This window comes from Pleurodeles waltl, chromosome 7, assembly GCF_031143425.1.
Source record: "Pleurodeles waltl isolate 20211129_DDA chromosome 7, aPleWal1.hap1.20221129, whole genome shotgun sequence".
NCBI lineage: Eukaryota > Metazoa > Chordata > Amphibia > Caudata > Salamandridae > Pleurodeles > Pleurodeles waltl.
Window position 1 is genome coordinate 645784638 of NC_090446.1, and position 26081 is coordinate 645810718.

The 26081-nt window shown below is 45.5% G+C and overlaps 1 protein-coding gene across 2 annotated transcripts in view; it reads left to right on the forward strand.

The window, feature by feature from the left end:
* Window positions 1–26081, forward strand: part of SH3PXD2B (SH3 and PX domains 2B) — a 291253-nt gene that overhangs the window by 179661 nt on the left and 85511 nt on the right. For both annotated transcript variants that reach the window (XM_069244643.1, XM_069244644.1), the window contains exon 6: window positions 18091–18116. In XM_069244643.1, coding sequence (XP_069100744.1) covers window positions 18091–18116 — 26 coding nt within the window. The remainder of the gene's footprint in view (window positions 1–18090; window positions 18117–26081) is intronic.

Genomic DNA, 26081 nt, shown 5'->3' on the forward strand with positions numbered 1-26081 from the left:
TGATGGTTTGTGAACTGTGTTGTCAGTTTCTTGGGCGTTGACAGAGAAGCTGTGGTGTTGACCAGGGCTGGGCAGAGGATTTGAACTTTAACCTTCGTAAAGTATGAATTAACCTATAGAGTGATCCGATTTTCAGTCACTGGTTTTGTCTATTGCTGGACACATGGTTTGAACTTTAATTTTCTTGAAATAAGGACCCTTTAGAGCCGTCTGATTCTCTGCTGCAGTAGTAGCATGAGTTTTTAAGAGTGGCAGCTGGAAACTGGTGCCAATCAGCACCACAGGAAAACGTCACAAAACATACTAAAAAAACTTCTGGAAGTCATTATAGAGAGAAAAAGTTATTGTAGTGGAATATTTGGGCTTGTAAGTGTTCGTCTGAAATTGCAAGTATCAGTTAAATATTCTAGTTTGCAAAAGCTGGACTAGCGTTGCAGGATAAAAGTTACACGTTCTGGAGGCAGCCTTGAAACGTAAGTACTAGAGTAGGAAAAAACCACGGAAACAAGGACTGGGGCATAAAGAAACATCCTGGAGCAAAAAAAAGGATAACCGTACTGCAAGAGGTCAGTGCAGTTGTGCATGAATCACAAGTGTTTAGACCAGACCGTGCTTGCAAGTGCTAAAACAAAGGCTACAGACGCCCAGTGCTGGTGCATAAGTAGCGGGCAATGCCAGGCCACATTTGTTTGCCCGTTGCACAAGTAGAAATACTGTGAGTAAAGCAAGCGTTCATAGACTTACCAAGAGCAAGCAAACCACCATCAGAAAAGTGAATCCCTTCTCAGAACGAGGTAGGAGCCCAGGGGTTTAGTCTGACTGATTCGGGATTGTGTGTCCTTTAAATGGGGAAATGACAGTTTGGGGTGGGGTTTTGTTGAGAGGGGAAATGGGAGAAGCCAATGGTAGAGAAACTGATAGGTGGAGCAGGTGGATTTTTTGTAAAATATATTTGTTTCTTATAAAAAAGTAGTTAGTACACGTTACTAAAGGGACTCAAATCAGGTGAGATATCTACAAAGTGAAAGGTAATCTTACTGATAGCAGAATACTCACTTCATCTGGATCAGGTCGATAATCTTTCTATACACTATTGATGTATATCCCTCCTTTGCTTAGCTGCCTTTATGGCTTTAAGATCTTGGTAAACGTCTTTCTTCTGAGGCCTCAGGGACCCTCCTCTGTGCCCACTCACACCTGACCCTGGGAGTACTATCTGGTTTCCCCTTAAGTCCCTGATTTTGTGTCACCACTTTACGTCTCCAAATGTTACCTTTTATGCTTCAGAATGTGTTCATTCAATTCTGAATCCTATCAGCACGGCAACTACTTAATAAATGAAAAGGAACTCGAAAATGCTGTTTGTGGGATTATTACCTGTGAGTAACAGCATTGTCAGAGAAAACATTGCAGTGTCTGTTTCCAGGGAAACTAGGAAAGAATGTATATCTGAATGCCCATAAACATATATTACATTTGTTATACATTGCTTAACATACAGAGCCAGGCTGTTTCTCATGCTCCTGTTTTGGCAGGTGTTTGTAGTTAGCAAAGGCAGGACCAGTGATCTGCTTAGGAATCAGGCAGGATGGATTAGTGCAGAAGTCGAGATAATAGCCTAGATCTCCTGATTCAACCAACTGAGAACGTGGTTGTGGGAGCCCATCTCCTTGGCGCCAGAGCCAGCCATCCTATGACTGTGGTGGGCCGTGAGTTGGTTCTCTGCCTTCCCCGTGGCTCCTGTACTCTCTCTGGCGTACACTGTAAGTGTGAAGCTGGAACAGAGTTCACTTGCTTGGTTCACTCCAGTCATAGGGTAGGTGGGAATTGCTTACGACAATACAGCTCGAAACCGTTTAATAGCATATCAGTTCTCTTTCCCATGACTGACCCTCTGGTCAGTGACAATGCGGTCAGCATGTACACCTTCAGCAGAAGTGAACTTCAGGTGATAAGTGATAAAGCCCAGTGGGAGCTTCTTTTCGCTCCCACAGCATATCAGTAAACAAAGGAAACAAGGGTACTAGACATTTTGAATAAACTGATGCTTATGTAGTCACCACGAGGACTGTATCGCAGTTGAAGTGGCTTTTGCGTAGGCCATCAGAGGGCTTTGCAGAGAGTTCAGTGTAGGTTTTGCATGGCTATTTGTTTTAATTTCAGTTATTTATTAGTTAAGTGCCTCTTTCGCCCAGGGGCATCTTGGCACTAGAACTGTACACAAGACAGGACACAATGATAACTGAGCCAGCCGGAGAGAAGCTATAGACTGGAGAGGCCCCTATCAGAACAAGAGCATCTTTTTTTATTTTTGTTTTATGATTTTTCTTCTTGAATCTACTACATTGAGTCCGTCTGTTGGAGGCGAAATCATCAGTCTCTCAAGTGCACAACGAACAGGCATCTAGACATGTCTGAGTATACCAACACAGGAAGGAAAATATCACTGAAACAGTAAGTATAGAGGCAGTCTGCACTGAATCATTATATTGTGGCTGCGTATTGTTCCTATGTCAAAGCCCAATCCTTGTGTCCTCCCCTTTTTGGATTTAACTTAAAGACTTCATTTTGTAACAGAGCAAAATGCCATCATCGTATGACATCTGAGTATCAAACAGTGTCACATATAACGACACATCAACTCATACCATTATGGCAAGTGTATCCCCACAATATCGGATAATGCTGCCCATGCCCAACAACCATTATACAGCCAAAGCAATTAAATTAGGTACTCTCAACAGTCTGATTGTGAATGCTAGCCCCAAATCTGTGACTGAGTATCGTTGAAGAGGATAGGTGTATCCTTGACATCAATTATAGTATGTTCCTATGTTGAGCATTCGGAACTCAGAAAATCCTTCATCTATATTGGGTTTTCTTAGAATATGGCAAGACAGCCCATCCAGGAGGATCTGGGAGGGAACCTGAGGATTTAAAGTATTGAATAGAAATTTGGAACATGTTCAGAGAAGGGTCCTGTGAACCATACAAAAACCCTTTAAGTTGGACCAGCAGCCCATACAGTGCTCTGTGAGATGCCAACATGTGGTCAGGTTTGCAGAGACCTTAATTTGGCTTCACTGCCGTATCTAAGACACATTGAAGCTTTTTAAACTGGGTTGCACTCAAGCCTAGTTAGGTGCTGCCCTTGTAGCTCTGGCGAGACAGAATCAGGACACTAAGTGGCGATAACAAAATTCTTGTGGGATGAATGGGTCAAACTTTCTTAGAGCCTTTAAAAATGCTAACCCGTCAGACCACAGTTGATGAATTTGGTCCTCAAGTTCGCTGTCAAGTCTGAATCCAATATTTTTTAACGAGTTCACCTGGGTAGGGCAGGTGCACATAAAGGTTTGCCATAAAGTCTTGAGCCCTAACCATCTGATCACCTCCATTTAGCAAAATCTCTTTCTTATCACTATTAAGTTGTAATACCTTTTGTACTGTCCAATTGTGGCCTGAGAGAAAACAGTTTTGATGCAGTTGGTGTTACTAGGCATTGATGTCAAACCTTAGTAAAAGCTGGATGTCATCTGTGTATGAGAGTGCCTTGAAGCCATTGAACTTAACTGGATCTCTTTGTAGCTGCATTTAGATATTGAACAAAACAGGTGACAAGGCTGAGCCTTGAATCACTCCATAAATTCATTAAAAGCAAATGGTGACAGGACCACTATCTGCCACTGGTCAATCAGAAAGTACTAAAACCATTGCTGTGCTGGGTTGGAAATGCTCACTGCCTTGATGGTCAAATAGTGATCCACCAGAATGCAATGACTGACCATGTCAAAAGCTGTTGAGAGGTCAAAGAGAAGTAGGCATGTAGGGAGGCTCAGATCTCTTATGCATCTCAGCTTGTATGGCACGGCTAGTTTGGATGAATTTATGCCATGTCTATTGCTGCAACCTGTCTGGGACCAATCCAGAAAAAAATGGTGATTCCAAAAGGCCGGGGAACTGTCATGCTAGATGTTCCTCCATCTTTTTAGTAATGGCCGACAGAAGGTAATAGCATAACACCAATGTACCATGGCACTCCAAAAAGTCCGTAAGGTTCAGTCCTTCGTGTATTCAAACAGAAACGTAAAACACTGTAATGTGTTCCATCAAGAAGATTTAATATGGTTCATTTTCGTACATCTCCGATAAGAACACCATTCAACAGAAATTACAACTGACACGTGTTTCGTCCATTGGACTTTCTCAAGGCCAAGTTTGTCATTTTCTAAGCCAGTTTACTACATTTTCTTTGCACAAGCTATTCTAATCAGACATTCACGACTTACCAAGGTCGGCGTTTTTTCACAGCATACTATATTTTTGGTATCTGTTCTCATCTGGCATTATACCTTATTCTGGAAGATAGGAAACTTATACAGGACATATATTGATGGGGCTCAGAAAATGACAAACTTGGCCTTGAGAAAGTCCAATGGACGAAACACGTGTTGGCTGTAATTTCTGTTCAATGGTGTTCTTATCGGAGATGTATGAAAACAAACCAAATTAAATCTTCTTGATGGACCACATTACAGTGTTTTACGTTTCTGTTTGAATACACGAAGGACTGAACCTTACAGACTATTTGGCGTGCCATGGTACATTGGTGTTATGAACTCTAGGTTGTTTTTCAACCTAACATTAGTGCACCTGAAGTGGATGGGTGTAGTACCGTTAGGCACACTGATGATATTGTAGCACAGCATTTGAACAAATTGTGCCACTGAAGGGAGCGCGAACCATATAGCACAACCACTTCCATTTGTTTAAGAAGGGTAATAGCACTTCTGTAGGGTTTGTTGTACAAGCTGTCCAAGGGGTGCATGGTTGGTGCTTTGTGTGTTGAACAAGCCATCATAGGGGTTGCATGGACGTTGCAGCATTCGTTGCACTACTGGAGGTAGAGATTTCCACTTGTTTTCATTCAAGTTGCACGGCTGGTGGATTTATAGAGTATGATATTAGAGGGGCAATTTAGCAGGCTGTCGTAGGGACTGCATGATTATTGCAGGATTATAAATAGGTACTGAAGCTCTCTGCTTTAGCAGCTGCTACTAGGCATTGTAGAGATTGTTTTGCTGCTATGAGGAACACACACAACAGCTATAGCAATTTTACAGCTTGTGTGAGTTGGGCTGCTGTTCTAAGTGTTGCTGAGGCCATGGGAAGGTTTAGGGAGGTGTAATAGGGCCTTGTAGACTTGTGACAAGTATCGATGATGGGTTGCATGTCTGCTTTTCACAGTACATAATAGAGTGTTCATAGCTGCTGTGGGTTTCCTCTAGTATATAAGAGCGTTGTCAGTTCCTCATAACCCCTGGGCTCTCCCTGGTTATTTAGATGTTCTACAGCAGTGGTTCCCAACCTTTTGACTTCTTAGGACTTATCATTACTGGGACCCAGGGACCCCCACTGAATCATTATCGGAATCTGGGGACCCCCCCAACTAAGTCATTACTGAAAGCTAGGGACCTAATCTGTCTATATTATTTACATTTCTAAGCAGTGGCGGACCCCCTGAGGAAGCTTTGCGGACCCCCAGGGGTCCCCGGACCACAGGTTGGGAACCACTGTTCTAGAGTTTAAACATATAAAGGTGTGTGTTTGTGTAGTTCATCGTATGGATTTTGTGGGATTATGCAATAAGGATTGCCCTGCAGTAATTTATTCACTTCCAGAGAGGTTGTTTAAGACACCGTAGGCACTGCATAAACAGTTTTATGGGTGTCATATGCAATTTATTTTTATAGAGCACAGTAAAAAATGAATTATCTACAGGCGCCCCCAGTTCTAGCAAATGAGGGTACGGAGGCATTGTGAAAAATTGATTTTCCCTGTATCAGACATATTACTCACATGTTAGCACATGATTAGATTCCAAGTCTCCTAGTTCTCTCAAACTGCAACATAAGCACTAGACTACTCTTCCTTACTGCAAGTTGTTATTCAGGTTTAAACAAATCATAGTATGAGTAGCATGTCTGTTGCCTGTTAACTATGTTGCTGTTCACCTATATCGGCTTGGCTTGTGCTTTTTTTAGTGTTGGTGTTACAAAGGCAGCCGTGAGTAAGGCGTGCAGGTCACTACAGGGTTTCATTAGAAGATACAGAGTACAAGATTAAGAACTACAAAAAGTGAAAGACTAGTCAAAGATATCTACCAGCATATATGTAAACCTAGTAATTGACCAAGCCCACCCAAAGTCACTTCATGATTGTTGTTGTGCTGGCCTGAATTTCTAATATAATAATAATCTTGTGTCTGCGGCTGTCTGGCTTTTTCTCCAGGCCCAGCGGTTGATAGTGAAGTATGTATGTGTAGATAGTTAGATATCACAAAAATATTTTGTAGCTATATACTGGAGCAGGAAGTACTAGCTAGTATCATTGTTTGTCTCTACTGAATTTTTGTGCACTGTTTCAGGGCCAAGACTTCTATTGTGTGCGTTCACCAGAATTTGTTTCTCGTATTCTTCTGTGGTAGCTGTTTTCAAGTGGTTATGGGTTCCTCCAAGAAGTGATTAGGGATTTGGGCTCAGATACAATATTGCATATACAACAAGTTGTTCCACTCGAAGATGAATGTATAACTAGATGAGTTTGTTCAAATGTAAAACTTATTTAACCCACAGTAATATCAATAGAGTGGTTAAATGGAGTACAGTAGTGAAAACCTCGTACATACAGTATGTGCCTAGCACTTACAATTGTTAAGATATGGTCCAAATTACAACCCAGTGTTGGTACATGGTGACAAAACCAACCCCTTTGAAAACGTGATAGTCTACTCTTGTTAGCACTGTGGAAGGGCCTATGGCTTCAGGGCCACAACACTAGCACGGCTGGCATAGTCAGCTGATGAAACAGTCTCCTTAGAGATCAACCAAGTGGATTGCAACTACTAGATATTTTTCAGAGTAGCTGGGCTAGTTGGGACCCCTGCTGCAGCATTCACTAGAAAAGGCCAAGCTGTCCCAACAACTGGAAATAGCAGAATGAACTGAGATTTATTTTGGAGAGGATTCACAGTTGTGAGTTCTACAATGTCTACTGTAGCCTCCTTTGACTCTTGGTTTGCGGTTGGAGCTTCTGGGGAGTCAAGACCGTTGAAGGTGCCCTCAGGGTCCTGTGGCATCAATCTGCCTGTTTCTTGGAAGGAGACACTTGAGGTCATTTTACTTTAATGCTTTCAGGGATGCAGTTTGCCCGCTGTTGATGATTCATCAAGAAAATGTCAAAGCCCAATAAATTGGAAACCATAAGACATGGTCAAAAATAGTTTTCCATTGAATCTTTTCAGGCCTGATGCACATTTAGGTCTTCAGGACCACAATGGAACTTGATCAAAGAACTGAAGTCTGAGTTCCAGATTCTGGCATAATCACGGATGTCAGATATTCAGTGTGTCACAAAACGGTGGTTACGGTGAGTACCATAAGTCTCTGACCATCCAATGAGCCCACCATGAGCAATCTGAGAACCATGCACAAAGTTCAGCACGTATCGGGGCATGCATTGGGCTTTGATGCCTGATGGTACTTGCTTGGAAGGTAAAGTTATTTCATCATCAAAGGTGAGTAAACCTCTCAGTCGTGCGGTAATCCATTCAACTCTTGTGCCCTTAACTATTACTTTGGCGTGGGTCATTGGACAACCTCCGTCATTATAGTTTATCCCTAACCTGGGCACCATCTAGGACCTTTAAGGTTGAGCAGATAAGCCAACCAGCGCTCTTCGCCAGCTCCTCGTTTTGGGGTTCTCCTAAGCTTTCAGCAGCACATCTGCAGAATGGACCTCTGGTCAGAACTTCTTTCAAACTTGTTCCTACTGGAGCATGATAGATCCAAGAATTTCCAGCAGGTAATTTTGAAAAACAAACACTTCAGTGTGAAAGTGGCCAGGCAGTCCAAAGTATATACAGATCTGGGGACTTTGGAAAATTGCCATGCTCCAGTCAGGAGTGATGCGTCTTTTTAGAAGATGGACGTCAGCCTGTCAGCAACAGAGAGGGATGTGGGGGCTTTTCCCTGAGCTGGCACATTGCAGCCATTAATTCGGTTTCCTTAACAATGAGAGCTAAAAACAAGCTTCTGTTGAGGCAAGGTGTGGGGCAGGAGCATATGGGCACTTAAGAAGAGGAGCTTTCCATATAAATGTGAGGAAGGTAACATAAGGCAGTGACCCTCGTGGCTGGAAGCATGGCAACCCCGGGGCACACGTTATGTGGCATGCGTACATGTAAAGTAAATGTTTATCACACACATATAGAACTACAAACGGGAAAAGGATGCGCTTGTCGAGGGAGGAGAGGGCGCACTAGGAAGGGGATTTCATGGACAGCAAGGAAACCGTTGCAACTAAGTAGCTTAAGGAGTGAGGTAGTCCTTGTGAAAGTGCTTTATGGAAAGGTTCGATGCAATACCCAAAACAAAATAAAGTCGGTGCCAGCCATTGCATGGTGATCCTCAGTAACGATGGGGTGGGGGGAGCTGGAGGAAGTATTTAGAGGGTGTGAATAATACATATGAAACATATTCCTGTTTCAGTGTAGACTTGGGTGTGACTAGAAGCCCCTGTGTGACGCGCCACTGGCCCGTTGATCGGCGTCCGTTGGCGCCTTTTGGGCCTGTGACTGAACAACTGCTGATTATAAGTTTGGTTTTCCTGCCTGCCTGCCCTCGCTATTTATACACTCTGCGGTTCCACCTCGGCTGAGGCACCGCGCAGGCAGAGCTTGCCGCGGTGGCGAACCTTCCCGCCCTGGCACCGGTTCCTTGGCCCCTTCAGTGGGATCAGTGCTGACTCCAGGAAGGCGTGTCCCCGGCAAGGCCTTGGACGCGGCAGCCCTTGCTCAGCACCCCGAGTTCTCGGCGGCTTTTCGCCCACACTGAAAGTGCTGGCTTCAGTTAGTGAACTTTCTCGCCGCTAAGTGTGTTCAATAAAACGGAGATTGGATAGGTCAGGATTTTTACATTTGCAGATTGGAAATGTTCTAATCTAGCGCCTTATTTATGTGACTCCTGTCCTCACTCCTGAACCTCTCCTCGAGAAATACAGGTAAAGAATGCCGGGCATGGTTAAAGTCCAACATCTTTCGTAAGTCGAATCTGCCGCTTAGATATGAAAGACGCGTGAGCAGCCCAGTGTAAAACGTTTTTTATTAGGGGTCATATCACTGAAGTTGTTCCATGTATTTCTCATTGTGGTGCTTAGAGTTGTGCAGAGCCACACACGACGTCTCTAGTTTGCATTATCCCTTTTTTCAACTGCATATTCGAATGCAGCGTGTTGGCAGATCGCAAGAGTTCCTGATAGCGTCCGTAGATTGCCATTAATTCAAGCATGTATTCCATCCATCACCGAGTGACGCGCCATAAGTGCGAGTGGTATGCGCAAACGCTTGCATGTTGGTGCATCTTGTGCTTACTTTCCGCAGGACTCAAGTTTCGCTTTATTACTGAAGGCCTGCGATCGTGAGACAGTTCACTCGTGCCTTCCTTTAAAAGCCCTTTTGCCATCCCGGATTGTCCCTTGTGAAGACAGTGGGCAAAATGGCTGTTGTGATTCCTCACACCATTCGCCTCCATTTTCCACCCTCTGGTGTCTTTGTGGCACTTTTTGCTCCAGCTTCACTTACGGCTAGTTGCCCCTTTGTTCACTGTCAGATAGGGTGTTGAATACCTTGCTCCTGACTTTGGAGGCCATCTGTGTGCACAACATCTGGGATCCCCGGCCCTGCGGACAGTCCTTTGTTAACCCTTTGGTTGCTTGTGCCCCTTCTGCAGTGGGCCTGGCATGGTGGTCCAGAGTGACTAGTCTCATTTCCAAATGGATGGTCTTACTGGTGCGCCAAAGTGGACGAAAGCGATGGTCATACATGCTGCTGTGAGTGATTAACAGCGGTTAGTTTAAGGCAAGCATTCCACAAACCAATTTTGGTTTTTAAATGTCCAATGACAAGCCAGTAAAGCTGGCGAGAGTCAGTAGAATGAAACGTACCAGGGAAGCTGCCCAGCTCGCTTGACTTCTTGGAGACATTGGTCTGTTGCGACTTCTCACAGAATTCCCCCGTCTCTGGCGCACATCGGTCTGTGAGGTACACCCTGACCCCTCCTCCCCGTCATCGGCCCCTGTGTTTCATTATACTGAGTGCCTCTGCCCAGGACTTCATTACCTAAGAGCTTTATCCGTCATTCCACCTTTAATGCATCCCACTCTGCATGCATCGCTGCAATGCAACCTTGACCCCCGCCCCCCAAACCGTATTTGAGTTTTTCATTTTCATGCACGCTGAGATTCAGAGAGAGGCAGTTTGGAGAGGTACAAAGACAGCGCCAGACCTGCACCGGCCTGTGTGAGAGAGCGGGAGTGGCGTAGATTTATATCCGTTTACACGAGGGAAGGGTGTCGAGGAAAGGGCGGGGTTTACGTAAACAGAAAGGGCAGCCATGGGAGAGGGTGAAACTCCTCTGCCCTGTCAGTGTGGTGGCAGGAGGAGGCACAGGGGATAACTAGGAGGTTACTCACAGGAAGGGTAACTACGCACGATGCTGCATGGCACCCTGAGCGCGAGGACAGAATTCGTCACTGCTCAGAAAATGGCTTTAGACAAACTCGGTGACTGTCTAGAGTGAGAGTGGAGACTGGGAGGTGTGTACAGCGGACCAGCAGGCCACAGGATAACAATATATGAGCGCACGCCCTTGCTGGCCACACGGTGATACCTTTTGGGACTTTTCAGTTTTGTACAGTGGATTAAAATAAAAAACAAAATGAAAAACCGTGTCAGCAACTCATGAGCCGCGCTGATGAAAAACGGTAACATCCTCAAATCTTTCAAATGTAAATTGAATCCTAGCTCACCTGTCCGCTGGATGCTGAGGAGTGGCGAGGCTTGCCCTGCACGGGATGGGTTTCGTAGGTTATGTTTTTTTGTAGTTTTATATTGGCAGGAACTTTGACCAAGGGTATTAGAGTGGTGAGCAACAGATTCATTTACAAGAGATTGGATTCCTTTTTCTGATAGGGAGATCACGTGGTTTGCTGAGAATCACAGGGTGTTCTGCCGACGCCGGGACTCGAACATGGTTAGTCCTCAGAGGGCGGTGCCCCAGCAGACGTCCGTCATCTCTTTGCATTCCGCACATCTCATCGCTGCAGGGGCAGCACAAGGACGAGCACTCCGCATCTTGCGTTTGGAGGGACCACTATGTGGGATGGCAAGTTTATCTTCTGAAATCCCTTATCTTAATTATGAAAAGCCCTTGATTCTCCTCTATCCGGACCACGCTTGCCCCCACTCTCTCTTGCCTCTGGGCACCCTGCCAGGCTCCTAGGACGAGAGGGGGCAGAGGCACGGAGGGGGGCGTGATGGATCGGATGGTGACTCAGAAGGATGTCTGAGGTCATAAATTGCGGAAAGCTTCTTGAACGAGTGCCAGTGCTGAGCAGGACGAGGTGATTGTGCCTCGATGAAGAGGCCCTAGCCACTGGGCGCTTTTCTCTGCCGCACAGCTCCTTCCAAGCCGCAGCTCCACTTATATTGGCAAAACTTGTGGATTCTGGTTTGATATCTTAGGGCAAGTGGTCACAAGGGTTGACAGTTCTGAGTAACTTGTAGTTTGCCTCAGGCAGAAAGGCTAAGTTAAACTAAGTCATACTTTTACTGTCCTTCAGCGTCTCATCCCTTATTAAACCCAAGCTGTGTACATCCACATTTCGGGAGTAAGGATTTAATTGTACTTACTGCCTGAAGAGCAATGGGTCCTGTTTCTTCCTGCTGTCCCGCCCTGCCCCTTTGCTCATTTTCCCTCTGAAAGTTTCCCCTCTTTGTTTTCAAATAGGGGTCTTTGAGTGTAGAGGGTGGAAAGCATACAATTTATAATACATTGTATTATCAGTGTGGTTGGAAGGGTATGGGCTATAGGGGTCACCTATCCTGGAAAGTGTTTTGGTATCAGCGATGAGCGCTGGAAGGTACTTCTCAGGACACTGCGATCACAGAGCTGCTTTTAGGTTTGAAGCGGATAGATGTGCACAAGTGTCTTCCATCCCTCAGCATCCCTTTAGTCTTTGGATTTTTGGTGGACATTTCTCAAATCATCCGATTTTTGTATTTTCGTTTAAGTGATTGAATTAGTTGGTTGATCTTCATGAGTCTGCAGATCATTAGTCACGGAAGCATCACTCTTCTGTCTTCCTTCTTGCATTATCAGGTGTTTTGGGTATTTCTTACTTTTGCTGCAAGGAAGAGACCTTGTTTTGCAGCTTCTACAGCAAAGGAGGTTTGACATATTTACTTCTTTTTGTAAAGATGTTTTGTGAAGCCACGGGCCTAGTTGAGAACTGTGTGCTCTGTTCTTTCGATATCTTTGGAAGTTAGCTTGGATCAACAATTAGGCCTTGTCATGGAAACTGCTGTGGATATTTCAGAGTGCCTTGAAGGAAGAGCATCAGTGAGGCATTTGGAGCGCTGGTGTTATGCATCTGAGGAACTAGCAGGAGGGATTTACAGTGGACTTGGGCTGTGGTGTCGAGCTTGGTATCAAAGACCCAAACTCAGGCATAGGGTCAATCACGGTAGGAGTGTGTGGGGCCAGTTCAAAGTAAGGACCAGTGCCAGAAGTCACAACATCTGTGTTTTTTTTTCTGGTCATTACATTTTAGCGGTTCTTTAGCATAATGTTCACGACTGGATGATGCACGGTCCTATGGTGCATTATTCAATATTGGAAAATTGTTCACGTTTGAGATGAATCTACTGGGCTTCGTTTATGTCCAGTGGTCGCCTTCACGTGTACTGTGTGAATGTGCTGCTTCTCCCATTGCAAACCACAGCTACCACAGAATGCAGCTTTCGAACTTTAGGTGCACGCTTTCGCTGTCCTAAATGGACTTAGCGGTTATGTTGCATTGTGAACGTTATTTCCAAGAATCCTGTTTCCTTCTCTGAACTGCCTTAAAGCAAAATTGTGTGTTGAAAGGGGTCCCAGCGCCTTATGGTCCTGGTGATGTCATGGTCCTGGGCTCTTCACCAAGCAGTAAAGCGAAACAGCTGCTGCTCCGTTGGACTGAACTAGATCGGAAAGTCGAAGACTTGCAGAAAGCAGGCTGATATGGTGGCCCCTGGAAACCAAACATCGACTCTCCCTCTTGCTAAAAAGGACAGGGAATGTCCTGCTCATGGGAGGCAGAGTCTGAGGGTTTTGTTTAGAATTTGGCGTACCTGGCTACACATTTTAGGAACTGGCTTGATTTTAGTGCTTGCAAAGGGTGCTAGATAGAGAGCATAGGATTTGGAAAACCATATTAATAACGTACTTGTTTTGACATGACTGCTATCACTGCATATGCCCAAAGTACAATAGAAGTTACCCTTGAGAACAATGGAGAGGTACCTTGCAATCGCTGAAGTGTACTTCAGACACTACCTGGGACCCGAGGGTGAGCTGCAGAGGGGCATTCGAGGAGAAAGAATGATGCACGGAGCGGCCATTTTTAAAGGCTGAGAATGACTACTACTCATGTGATGCCTGATACCAGGCTATGGCCTTGTGAGGGCAGCAGTGCTCTGCCCAGGTGCCGCAACGAGAACTGCCATGATGATAGAGGCAGCTGTAGCACCTTGAGCAGAATCAGCCACACTGGGTATAGATGCATTGGTTGGCCTGTCTCGCCGGTCCATTGTGAAATTCCTAGTGGGTGCGCTGATACGATTACTGGCCTACCACGCACAGTAAAGCGCCAGTGAACGTCTACGAGATCTGGTTGTGCTGCTACACAGAAGTGGAGGTTAGAAATACACCTTAACGGGCTAAGGTATGATTCATAAGAGGTGAAAGAGTAGGCTCTTTATCGGCCAATTCTTCTGATAACTTCTGTAATCCTTTTGACCCCAAAGCTGAGTGAAAGATTTTGCAAAAGCAAGGAGGAGGTTGAGAGGGTAATAAGACACTTGAGGTACCCTCTTTGGGGGCACACCTGGATATGCCTGTAGAAGCTGCCTGCTGGGTGTGACCTCGAGCCTGGCTTTGCCTGGTGAGTGAATTTATTTGGGTGTGGAGGAGCAGTGGTTTTAACGCACCCTGATAAGCCTTGCATTGAAGGTCTAGAAGCATACTTCTAGACACGCATGAAGAAATCAATCACAATAGAACTACAAAGGGACCCCAGACATTATTGGTCAATCAGAGCTGGAGATCTCCACAGCCTTATGAGGAAACCAATCATTCACCCAACCGCAGAGTTGGCTACACCAACACACGCTGATCCCTCTCAACTTACCAAAGAGCACTTGGTTTCCTGTCTGGTAGACATGCAGCAGTAGCTGACGACCACTGCTGTCAGGAACCTAAAAAATGAAAAAAGAAGCTTTTAAAACATTTTAAAAAGATATGTACGGCAGATGTTGGAAAACTCGCATACTTTCTTGAATCTGTACACTTCTGCACACTCCCGCAGTCCACAAGAGGTAAGCTAGAGAAGGCAGTATCGGTAGATGAGATAGCATGAATTGTCAAAAATGTTCTGTCTGATAAATTGGCGGGCCCTGATGGGTTCACAAATGCCTTCTACAAAGGAATTTGCTCAGTATTTTCTCTCCATTTAGCAATCATTTTTTACTCATTGCACGATTGGGTAGAGTCACAAATACAGGGTAAATCACACATTCCTAATATGCAAGGCCGGGAAATCCAAGCAGCAGTTTAGGCCTACAGACCTATATCGATGCTGAACTGTGACTTTAGCGTTTTCATGAAAGTTGTAGCCAATAGATTGAAGGGATGTATACCCTTCCTGATCGATCCTGATCAGTGTTGATTTCGATGGCCTAGACAGACTTTCGATAACATTTGTTGTATTCTACATTTAATGGAAAAATATAACAGAAGCTCATTGCTAATCTCTGCCGGGCAGACATAGAGAAATACTACATGGCTGCACAATTGCAGGTAGATTTTGAGTGGTTGTTGTGGGAAATGGAGAAGCATTAGGCTTATATAGAATGGAGAGTCTTGGGGAGGGTATTGAGGGAATTCCTTTGGTTGCCCAGACAAGTAAAACTAGCTATGGCAAGTGTTTCAGACGTTACCTGGCGAAATATGGAAAAGTTGGACACACTTACCAAATGGGATAATGTCACCACTTACCCTTCCCAGTTCACTCCGCTGCACTGTAACCCAGATTTTTCCCTGACCTTTGATGACTACATAATGTTGAGAGGCATGTTATTTAACCAGAAAATTAAACCGTTTGCACAGTGTAGGAGTGAATTTATGATTGAGAGCAAGATAGGCGTTAGTATTGCCAGCATCAACATTGGGTATTAACCCCTCAGAGTAAATCAGCAAGCACTAGATAGCTGATGATCTTTGAGGAAGCCTTCATGCATTTTGAGTTTTCCAAGGGCCTGGTGTCTTCTTTATACTCCACTCTTATGTCCACGCCTGCTAATCATATATGCAACAATGGGAGACAGGAGACAGCAGTAAGGAAAGACATACAACATGAAGAATGGGAGGGCCTATGGCTGTTATTCAGAGGACGACCCATAGCGTCAATGGTCAAGAAACGTAGCAAAAAATCATATTCAATCCGGTACTGCACCCCGAGTAAACTTAAACAGATGTTCTCGGATACTGATGTGGTATGGAGGGGATGGATGCACTTGTGTGATGGTCATTGGAGAGAGTTGTTCCTTAAGATAAAGAAGGTGAAGGGAATCCCAATTCCTCAGGAATCTATGGTCACGATCTTGGACATTTGGGACTGTGGTCTGTGATGGCCATTGAAATAATCATATATGATTTACGTGACATGAGGAAGGGGTTTGATATTACAAGGAAGCCCCTGATGCATCTTTTCACTTTTGACTTTTTAGTCCTCTTTTGTGGTGAGGTCTTCGGGCATTGAGACTGAAGTGGAGCCCGGAGATGGATTAGGAGGGAGTGTAGAATGGATTGTGGAGAATTACCAAAGGGACTTTCAGATCTTTAATGGCGAGCATTATTACTAAAGACAAGGCAATACGCGTGCAAGTTACTCTATGTTTAAAGAGGGAGAGACCTATGTTTGATGGAGACCAGCAGCACTAGGCCTGGTTACACAGAGGGACCACAAGAATTCCCATCATTGTTTCGCTATGGAAAATGCAATAAACATAATTTTAAAAGACGATGCAACAGTCGTGCAAAGCGTTTTGGAAATAAATATAAGCAGACACTTGTATTTAGAGCGGTCCTCTTAGGCACATGCTTAGCATCAGCACCACTCCATGTCCAGGGGCGTACATGCTAGTGTCCGGCCACAACTACACCCCAGTTCTAAAGGTACACAGGCCACTTGCTTGGTGAGTGTTTTTTATTGGTAGTGCTGAAATCAAATATATTTGATTCTAGCATTATGGAGACAGGCTTTGAGACACTCTCCAGCTGTTGAACAGAGCAGATCCTTTAAGTACGGATTTACCGTTCATCTCCTTATACCTAAGCAGCGTCTGACTGTGCTTATCCTCTCACTTTACACAAATGACCTAACTGTTAAAAAAGAAAGGAGTGTATAATGTACATTCCATCCTACTGCACCAGTGCGACTTCTTAGTTTCAGGCTGTAAACTACGACTCTCTTTATCCTCACTGCAAAAGGGAATGACTGCGCATGTGAGTGAGTTAAGATCTTTGTATGGAGTGACTTTGTGCACTGAATCACCTCTCAGCACTCATGCTGTCATAGCAGAGACACTTTCACCAGGTATGTTTTAGTTTCTTCTGGAATGCCTGGGGTGTTTGCATTAGAGAAGTTCTTCGAAGAGGTGGAGATGTTCTGAAGTTTGCATCTACTCCTAGAGCAACAATCCAGTCCAAACGTCTAGGCCTAAGTATGAAAGGTATGGCCAGAATTCACCTCACTGGTGAGCCCCAGCAAGGTTGAAACTGGCCTGGTGGAGCTTGGGTTCCCATTCAGAAGGGCCACGTCCTACAAGTTCAGTTTTGATGGTACCTTTGGAGCCGCATTAAAGCTGACTTGGATGTGCGTGGTCTCTTCAGTGGCACCTTGAGAAAAAAGAACTCGAATGCATCTCAGAGTAGTCCTAGTCTAAGTTATCCGTATGACATTTTTTTTGTTTTTGTCCTTTCTAAATACAGCAGGTCTGTAGAGAAATGTTACTGTCCATTATAAGTACAGCAGTCTTCCCGAAAAGTGTTATTACTGTCCACTGCAAGTATAGCGACTCTTCTGAGAACTTCTGATGTCCATTACACAAATATATCTTTCTTGTTAAGAAGTGGCATTAATGTCACTTTCAATTTATAGCAGCCATGCTGAGAAGTGGTAATAGATCAGCTGCTCTGTCGGGAGCAGGCCATGGAGCTGCTTTCTTATAGAGCTTTATGACTTTTTCTGTGATTTCGAAGCACTAGTGGGAATACTGATACTGATACTGAAGGGTGGAGTTAGATTCCAGGGTGTGACAGTATGGTTCCTGTTTGATATTTCCATGGCTGCCCTTGAAAGCGTGGTGTTGATATGAAACCAAGTTGCAGCAGATCAGTTTTCAGGCCCTCATTGAAAAGATTGTAGTGTGTTCCTGCTCAGAGACTAAGGTTCAGCGAGCTTCACTTCTGGCTCCATGGATTCCCAGAGGTCTGAGTCTATGTTTAATTCATGTGAAAGCTTGTTAAGAGATGTTGTAGCCGCGGGCAGGTTTCTATTGAGTTTAAGGTGGTCATGTAAGTTGAAGGCAGCCAAGTTGAGTTGTAGCAGAAAGAATGTAGTTGTGGCCTGATGGGTTTTTGGAAGGACAGTTTGCCTTGGCAATCAATAGACTACTTCTTGCCCTCGTTGCCTCAAAAAGTTTGTTGTCCTTGGAAAGTCTATTTTATTTTTTTGGCCCTTAATAACTTTTGCAAACTCTGGTGGGCATCTCAGGGTGCATGCATGCGTCCTAATTAAAGCTTGGGTTGCAATATTAGACAGATTTTGTGCAGTAAACAATACATTATCAAGCAGCCTTTGGGCACTTGGTTGCTCTCTGTAATTTATTTCACCATGTAGTCATGTATTCTTGTCTGTTGTGTTTTTTTTCAGGGATCCCATCGCAAAGAAGAAATCTGGTAAGCTCACTTTTTACGTCCTTAAGCATTTTGTGCTGTGGCACTGGTTTCGCCAAACATGGCATCATAGCGCAATGAGACCAAATCCCAGTTAAAGCCAGAAGGTCGACTACTTGATCCTGAACTTTTGTAAATGTTTTATTTTTATTTTTCAAAATGTATTAGAACATAACAAATAATGAAACAGAAAGGAATACGTTATCACATGTCAAAGGCAGTATTAGCAGAAGGACTATGTAACTCCACCTAGTATTTAAACTGATGTACTGGTATAAAAGCTTCGTTCTCTCACACAGTGCACTATTGGAACATAAGGGTGAGGCCTCAGTAGGTTAACACAAGACGAGATCTGACAGGAGATGGCTGGATCAGGCTGCGTTGATATCATGGGCATGGGTTGTTTATTCATGTTGGTGCTGGTTGGGTAAGAGGAGGTTGGTGCCTCATCTATTTCGAATGTTCAACCTATTTTGATCCAGAGACCTTTGAACTTTCCTCTGATGTCTGCATGACACTTGGTCGTAAGTTAAGACGATGGGCTGTTACCCCATGCCAACATCGTGAATCTTGGACCTAGTGTCCTAGATGTGAGCAGAGTTCAGCAATGATGGCCTCTCCTTCCTCAGGCAGTTGGTCACCTGACCATCCCTCGCGGCTTAATCTCTTCCAGAAAGTCAGATATAGGGCCTCATTCTGAGGCCGGCGGGCGGCCCAGCGGGAAACCCCTTCCCACGAGGAAGCCGGCTCCGAATGGAGCCGGCGGAGTGGGAAGGTGCGACGGGTGCAGTTGCACCCATCGCGAATTTCAGTGTCTGCTAAGCAGACACTGAAATTCTTTGTGGGGCCCTCTTACGGGGGCCCCTGCAGTGCCCATGCCATTGGCATGGGCACTGCAGGGGCCCCCAGGGGCCCCACGACACCCCATACCGCCATCCTGTTCCTGGCGGGCGAACCGCCAGGAACAGGATGGCGGTATGGGGTGTCGGAATCCCCATGGCGGCGCAGCAAGCTGCGCCGCCATGGAGGATTCCTGAGGGCAGCGGAAAACCGGCGGGAGACCGCCGGTTTTCCCTTTCTGACCGCGGCCAAACCGCCGCGGTCAGAATGCCCTTGAGAGCACCGCCAGCCTGTTGGCGGTGCTCTCGTGGTCGTTGACCCTGGCGGTCAATGACCGCCAGGGTCAGAATGACCCCCATAGTTCCTTGAGAATTTCAGGCTAAGTGGGCTCCATGCTGAAAATCCCAGAATGCGTTTCATCTCGTAGCTCTTGAAGCCAGTGTTCTTGAGAGAAACCAAGTGAATGGTTAGACACTGAGCCGTTTCAGGTGCTCTACTAGGAAGAACCAGGATTTATCTACACTTCTTTAGTCTCTCGGGTATGTGTAATTCTTCAGCCTTCATGTAATCCATTTTAGTACTCTAGTCTACACTTCATTTTACTTACCAAACACCTTTTTGCCACTGAACGTAGTGGTTATTTCTTACACCCTGTTCTACACCTTCTGTATTTTACCCCTCCCCCTGCATCCTGAGTTAATTTAGCAGTTCATAATGCGCTATTTTAATCTTTGGCAGTGCATCCTTAAGTGGAGGTGTTATGAACAACTTTGTACATATAGTACCTAATTCTCTACCTTAGCACTTATGAGATACCCATTAATTTATTCTATTAGCCTCCATCTGACATTGTAAGTTCTTATTCTGCACCCGACATTTTGTACTACACTATTGCAGATGTTTTTTTAAGTTTTTTTTTTTTTGTGCTTTTTTAGTACTGGGTTCATTACCTGGTATGTGGGTCCCTTTTTTGCCCATGACCTATTTAATATTTAATGTTGCACCTGCCCCCACCCCCTTTTCCGAATTCAACTTTATGTAACACAACTTTTTTCATCTTGGTATTTTACCACACTATCCTTGACACGCACTGCTCAATTACCATATTACCGCCCACTAATAGCACAGGTAGGAAACTCACAATCCTGTTTGATTCTTCTCCATTTGCTGCTGTCTTTGTCCACCATAGTATGCAGGGTCAGCGACAGTTGTCCATTTATCAGGCAACCCAATCAATAACTGACTCAGAGAATTTGCACAGTCAAACAAATATTGTATATATTTTTTGTTTTTCTCTAACCCGCCCCAGACAAGTTACCTAGTCCTACAGGGCTTTTGACTGTCCCGGCCCTCCACCTGCTCTTCTTTCAATAAGAGTCGGAGACCCTCAGGAGGATGTAAAAAGTCGTAGTTTACTAAAGTTACTAAAGTTAAGCCATAAATCATGAGATGGTCAAAACTCATAATTTGCAGTCATTTGCAGTCATCGATCATTGATATATACAATATATCATGTAATAACATCAGCATAAATCAATCATGCAGTCATAATTCAGCGATTCCAGTTTGAAGCCAGTTTGGAAACACTAAATCATGTTTGATAGCACATTCTGACACTGGTTGCTGTCCCCATATGCATGTTGAGAAAGCCCCTCTGGTTATGTGCAGCAGCTTCTAGGCTTCCCTTGCTCCCAGTGTGTGACATCCGAGGCCCTTTCCGTCCGTGCCTGGGCTGTAAGTGCTGTGTCTGCTTTGCGACTATCCCATCTGGCTCTCTCCGTTGCTCCTCCCAGTTGTCAGGCTTCCCAAGGACCACTGTTATGGCAATTCTTTCCTTTCTGACGGTCTACCGGTTGCCCTTATGTGTTATTGATGCAGTTTAACAGCACTGACTCTGCCATGTTGTGTCTGCTTTGCGACTGTCCCCTCTGTCTCTCTCCATGCCCCCCCATTCCAGTATCCCAGCTGTCAGACATCCCAAGGACCACTGTTAAGGCAACTTTTTTTTTAACAGCCTACTAGTCGCCCTCATGTGTTATTGACACTATTTCTTTGTGTCAGTTGTAGCTGAACTCTTCCACCCCGTTGTGCACAGCGGTTGCGGCTCCCACTTTCCTGGCAGGTGTGGGTGGGTGGGACACAATTTATAGTCAGCAACTGACCGCTAACCCTTGGTTTCAGCCTTTGAGGTTTCTGGAGGGATCATGCTCTCCTCCAGTTATTAGTTCCTTCAAAAGGACCCCAGACCAATCCTGAGCGCTGATTTTCTTGCGTTAAGGAACAACTACCTGCAGAAGGGGAGGGGGCGGCGTGTCTATGTTTTCTGCTTCCACTCACAGTCCCTCTTATTTCTCCTTGCTGAATCCGTATGTCCTGGAGCCCTCAGGGCACGCTAGCTGAAGTCTCCTTATACTCCGGCTTCACCTCCTCGGCCCACTCTTTATTTTGGCTGTACAGTCCACTTGCGTGGATCCCTTTAAAAATGTCTAGACCTTGTTCCTAAACAATAGTAGTTTTGAAAGTCCAAACTGGACGTTTTAAGTGATTAGATCTCCTATTTGTGAGATGTGAGAAAGTTTCATTCAAAGGTGCACTATGGTTTGTGCAGACACAGAGTATTTGAGGCTCAAACAATAGACAACTGCGACTTTCTCTGGGGTGGACTAAGATGCCAAAGATTTCTAATAAATATCTGACATCCTACAGATTTGTAAAAACATAATTACCTTGTGCAAAAGAGTTTGCTTTGGCTCCGCCTGTAATTTGAGAACCAGTATCCAGAGGTCACTTGGGAGGCCCCCTCTGAAAAGGCAAAGTCCCTACTGGGAAGTGTATGACCATTGTAGAGAATATTTAACTCAGGCAAAACACCATTCTTAAGGTTTGGATGCGCATGCCTTAAAAACCCACAATGTCAAATAATTTGATAGACTCTTGAGACCCTATGTTTGAGTGCTTGATTGAGGTCAACGACCAAAAGTAGCACTGACCTCCAAATTCCTTGAAGGGCAAAAAATCCAGCTTTAGAGGCTGCAGGGTGTGAATGGGCCTGGATGTCACTTAACCAATGACAGCGTCAGACTGGACCTCTCCTCTGCGTCAACAGGTTATTTGCTATCTCCCCTCACATGAGACTTGTATAGCTGAAAAAAATAAGAGGCACAGTACCCACTTAATTTTTGGAGACTTTTCAAATTTAAACACCAAGGGTGACTGGTAGGATTACAGCGATACATCATGCAAAAAAAAACAATGGCGTACGAAGACAAACACTCAGCATCTCTGCCATTACATAGGAATAATGATGCAGAACCTTTGGCAGTGCTCGAAAGAGGGATGAGGTAAAAGGTATCACAGATAGATTTCCTTATAGATGGAGATTAAGAAGTCTCAGCCCATGGTGCGAAGCTGGGATGACACTCATGCAACATTCTGGGTTCTAAGTAGAAGTACTGATAAACATGTTGTTCAGTGCGACAATATTTTTTGGGTAGAAGGTTGATGATGCTTTGCAGGGAATGAGTAATATCAAAAAATGGTATACACTTGGCTGGCAATCTCTCTGTGTGTCTTGGACATTGTATTTTATTTTAGGTAATTCAAGTACAAATGTGATGCGAATTATGGGGTCTACTTCTTAAACTGTCACAGTAGGGACCTGTAATGGCCCAATGAATCTAACTGATGTTCCTCTAAATTTCTTACTTTTCGCATTGAAGAAACCTCTAAGATACCACTTTTTTTTATAGTATTTCGATCAGTTCAGTATCCCAGGGATATTAGAACATTGGAATGCTGGGGGCTCCATTGATAACAATGGAGTGCTGCAGGCTTTTACTGGCCGGTAAAAGCCCGCAGCGCCAACATTCCAATCTTCGCTTTGTTCACAGCAACAGCTATGAACAAAGCCACACAGAGCCCGAGGGGATTTTAATCCCCTCGGGCTCCGTGAACATTTTTTGTTTTAATAGAACATTCTGCCCTGTGTGGCAGAATGTTCTAATAGCCTTAGAACCCGCCGTAGCGGGCTCTACCGTCTATTAAAGTCCCTCTCCCTTGTTAAATGCCCTCGCCTTCGGCTCAGGCATTTAATGTGGGGAGCGGGCCTTTAATAGCCGGTAGAGCCCGCTACGGCGGGTTCTAAGGCTATATTGGATTGTCCCTTCGAACTTAAGTTGCATGGAATCAGAGCATAAATCAATGGTGCACTTGATATACACACAGTGCAGCAGCTCACCATGCTCCATAGACTTCCTAAAAGCAGTAGACTCAAGCAATGTACAGTTGTCAGATGCAATACCAACAATATTCAGAGTCTCTGCACCACTGCTTGTTACAATGTCAGAAACAGCAGTATCAGTCCCGAAGAGACACTCGTAATTACGGAAGTTAGAGGCAAGGGCAGAGCTAAAACACTTTTGAAATCTGTCGAGGATGAATGGTGATGAATACATTACTCCCCAAATTCGGTACCTCAACTGTTGAAATAATATTATCTTTCTCATAATGGAGACAATATCCTACTATGGACAATCATTTGCTGGATACGGTTTTAATCTCTTCACAGAGGGAGTGATCAAATCTTCTTCACCTTCTTCAAATGCTATTTCAAATTATACTTTCACGGAGCCATTGAACCCAATCTCCCTAGTCATTTCTGTTAAAGTGTGTGCTGTTCTTTTTCAGTCAAGAGGAGATGTTTGTAATATGGTTTCATGTGTCTTCTAAGTAAAATTTGTGAGCAGAGCGAGAGTCCTCAAATTATTATACCTTTGCTCCAGGATGGGAAATTTTAAGATAGTATCTGACTGTAAGGAAATGCCTCCTTGGCATGGTTGCCCCCTGACTTTTTGCCTTTGCTGATGCTATGTTTACAATTGAAAGTGTGCTGAGGCCTGCTAACCAGGCCCCAGCACCAGTGTTCTTTCCCTAACCTGTACTTTTGTATCCACAATTGGCAGACCCTGGCATCCAGATAAGTCCCTTGTAACTGGTACTTCTAGTACCAAGGGCCCTGATGCCAAGGAAGGTCTCTAAGGGCTGCAGCATGTCTTATGCCACCCTGGAGACCTCTCACTCAGCACAGACACACTGCTTGCCAGCTTGTGTGTGCTAGTGAGGACAAAACGAGTAAGTCGACATGGCACTCCCCTCAGGGTGCCATGCCAGCCTCTCACTGCCTATGCAGTATAGGTAAGACACCCCTCTAGCAGGCCTTACAGCCCTAAGGCAGGGTGCACTATACCATAGGTGAGGGTACCAGTGCATGAGCATGGTACCCCTACAGTGTCTAAACAAAACCTTAGACATTGTAAGTGCAGGGTAGCCATAAGAGTATATGGTCTGGGAGTCTGTCAAACACGAACTCCACAGCACCATAATGGCTACACTGAAAACTGGGAAGTTTGGTATCAAACTTCTCAGCACAATAAATGCACACTGATGCCAGTGTACATTTTATTGTAAAATGCACCCCAGAGGGCACCTTAGAGGTGCCCCCTGAAACTTAACCGACTATCTGTGTAGGCTGACTAGTTTTAGCAGCCTGCCACAAACCGAGACATGTTGCTGGCCCCATGGGGAGAGTGCCTTTGTCACTCTGAGGCCAGTAACAAAGCCTGCACTGGGTGGAGATGCTAACACCTCCCCCAGGCAGGAATTGTCACACCTGGCGGTGAGCCTCAAAGGCTCACCTCCTTTGTGCCAACCCAGCAGGACACTCCAGCTAGTGGAGTTGCCCGCCCCCCTCCGGCCAGGCCCCACTTTTGGCGGCAAGGCCGGAGAAAATAATGAGAAAAACAAGGAGGAGTCACTGGCCAGTCAGGACAGCCCCTAAGGTGTCCTGAGCTGAAGTGACTCTAACTTTTAGAAATCCTCCATCTTGCAGATGGAGGATTCCCCCAATAGGGTTAGGATTGTGACCCCCTCCCCTTGGGAGGAGGCACAAAGAGGGTGTACCCACCCTCAGGGCTAGTAGCCATTGGCTACTAACCCCCCAGACCTAAACACGCCCTTAAATTTAGTATTTAAGGGCTACCCTGAACCCTAGAAAATTAGATTCCTGCAACTACAAGAAGAAGGACTGCCTAGCTGAAAACCCCTGCAGCGGAAGACCAGAAGACGACAACTGCCTTGGCTCCAGAAACTCACCGGCCTGTCTCCTGCCTTCCAAAGATCCTGCTCCAGCGACGCCTTCCAAAGGGACCAGCGACCTCGACATCCTCTGAGGACTGCCCCTGCTTCGAAAAGACAAGAAACTCCCGAGGACAGCGGACCTGCTCCAAGAAAAGCTGCAACTTTGTTTCCAGCAGCTTTAAAGAACCCTGCAAGCTCCCCGCAAGAAGCGTGAGACTTGCAACACTGCACCCGGCGACCCCGACTCGGCTGGTGGAGATCCGACACCTCAGGAGGGACCCCAGGACTACTCTGATACTGTGAGTACCAAAACCTGTCCCCCCTGAGCCCCCACAGCGCCGCCTGCAGAGGGAATCCCGAGGCTTCCCCTGACCGCGACTCTTTGAACCTAAAGTCCCGACGCCTGGGAGAGACCCTGCACCCGCAGCCCCCAGGACCTGAGGGACCGGACTTTCACTGGAGAAGTGACCCCCAGGAGTCCCTCTCCCTTGCCCAGGTGGAGGTTTCCCCGAGGAATCCCCCCCTTGCCTGCCTGCAGCGCTGAAGAGATCCCGAGATCTCTCATGGACTAACATTGCGAACCCGACGCCTGTTTCTACACTGCACCCGGCCGCCCCCGCGCTGCTGAGGGTGAAATTTCTGTGTGGACTTGTGTCCCCCCCGGTGCCCTACAAAACCCCTCTGGTCTGCCCTCCGAAGACGCGGGTACTTACCTGCAAGCAGACCGGAACCGGGGCACCCCCTTCTCTCCATTCTAGCCTATGTGTTTTGGGCACCACTTTGAACTCTGCACCTGACCGGCCCTGAGCTGCTGGTGTGGTGACTTTGGGGTTGCTCTGAACCCCCAACGGCGGGCTACCTTGGACCAAGAACTGAACCCTGTAAGTGTCCTACTTACCTGGTAAAACTAACCAAAAACTTACCTCCCCTAGGAACTGTGAAAATTGCACTAAGTGTCCACTTTTAGAACAGCTATTTGTCAATAACCTGAAA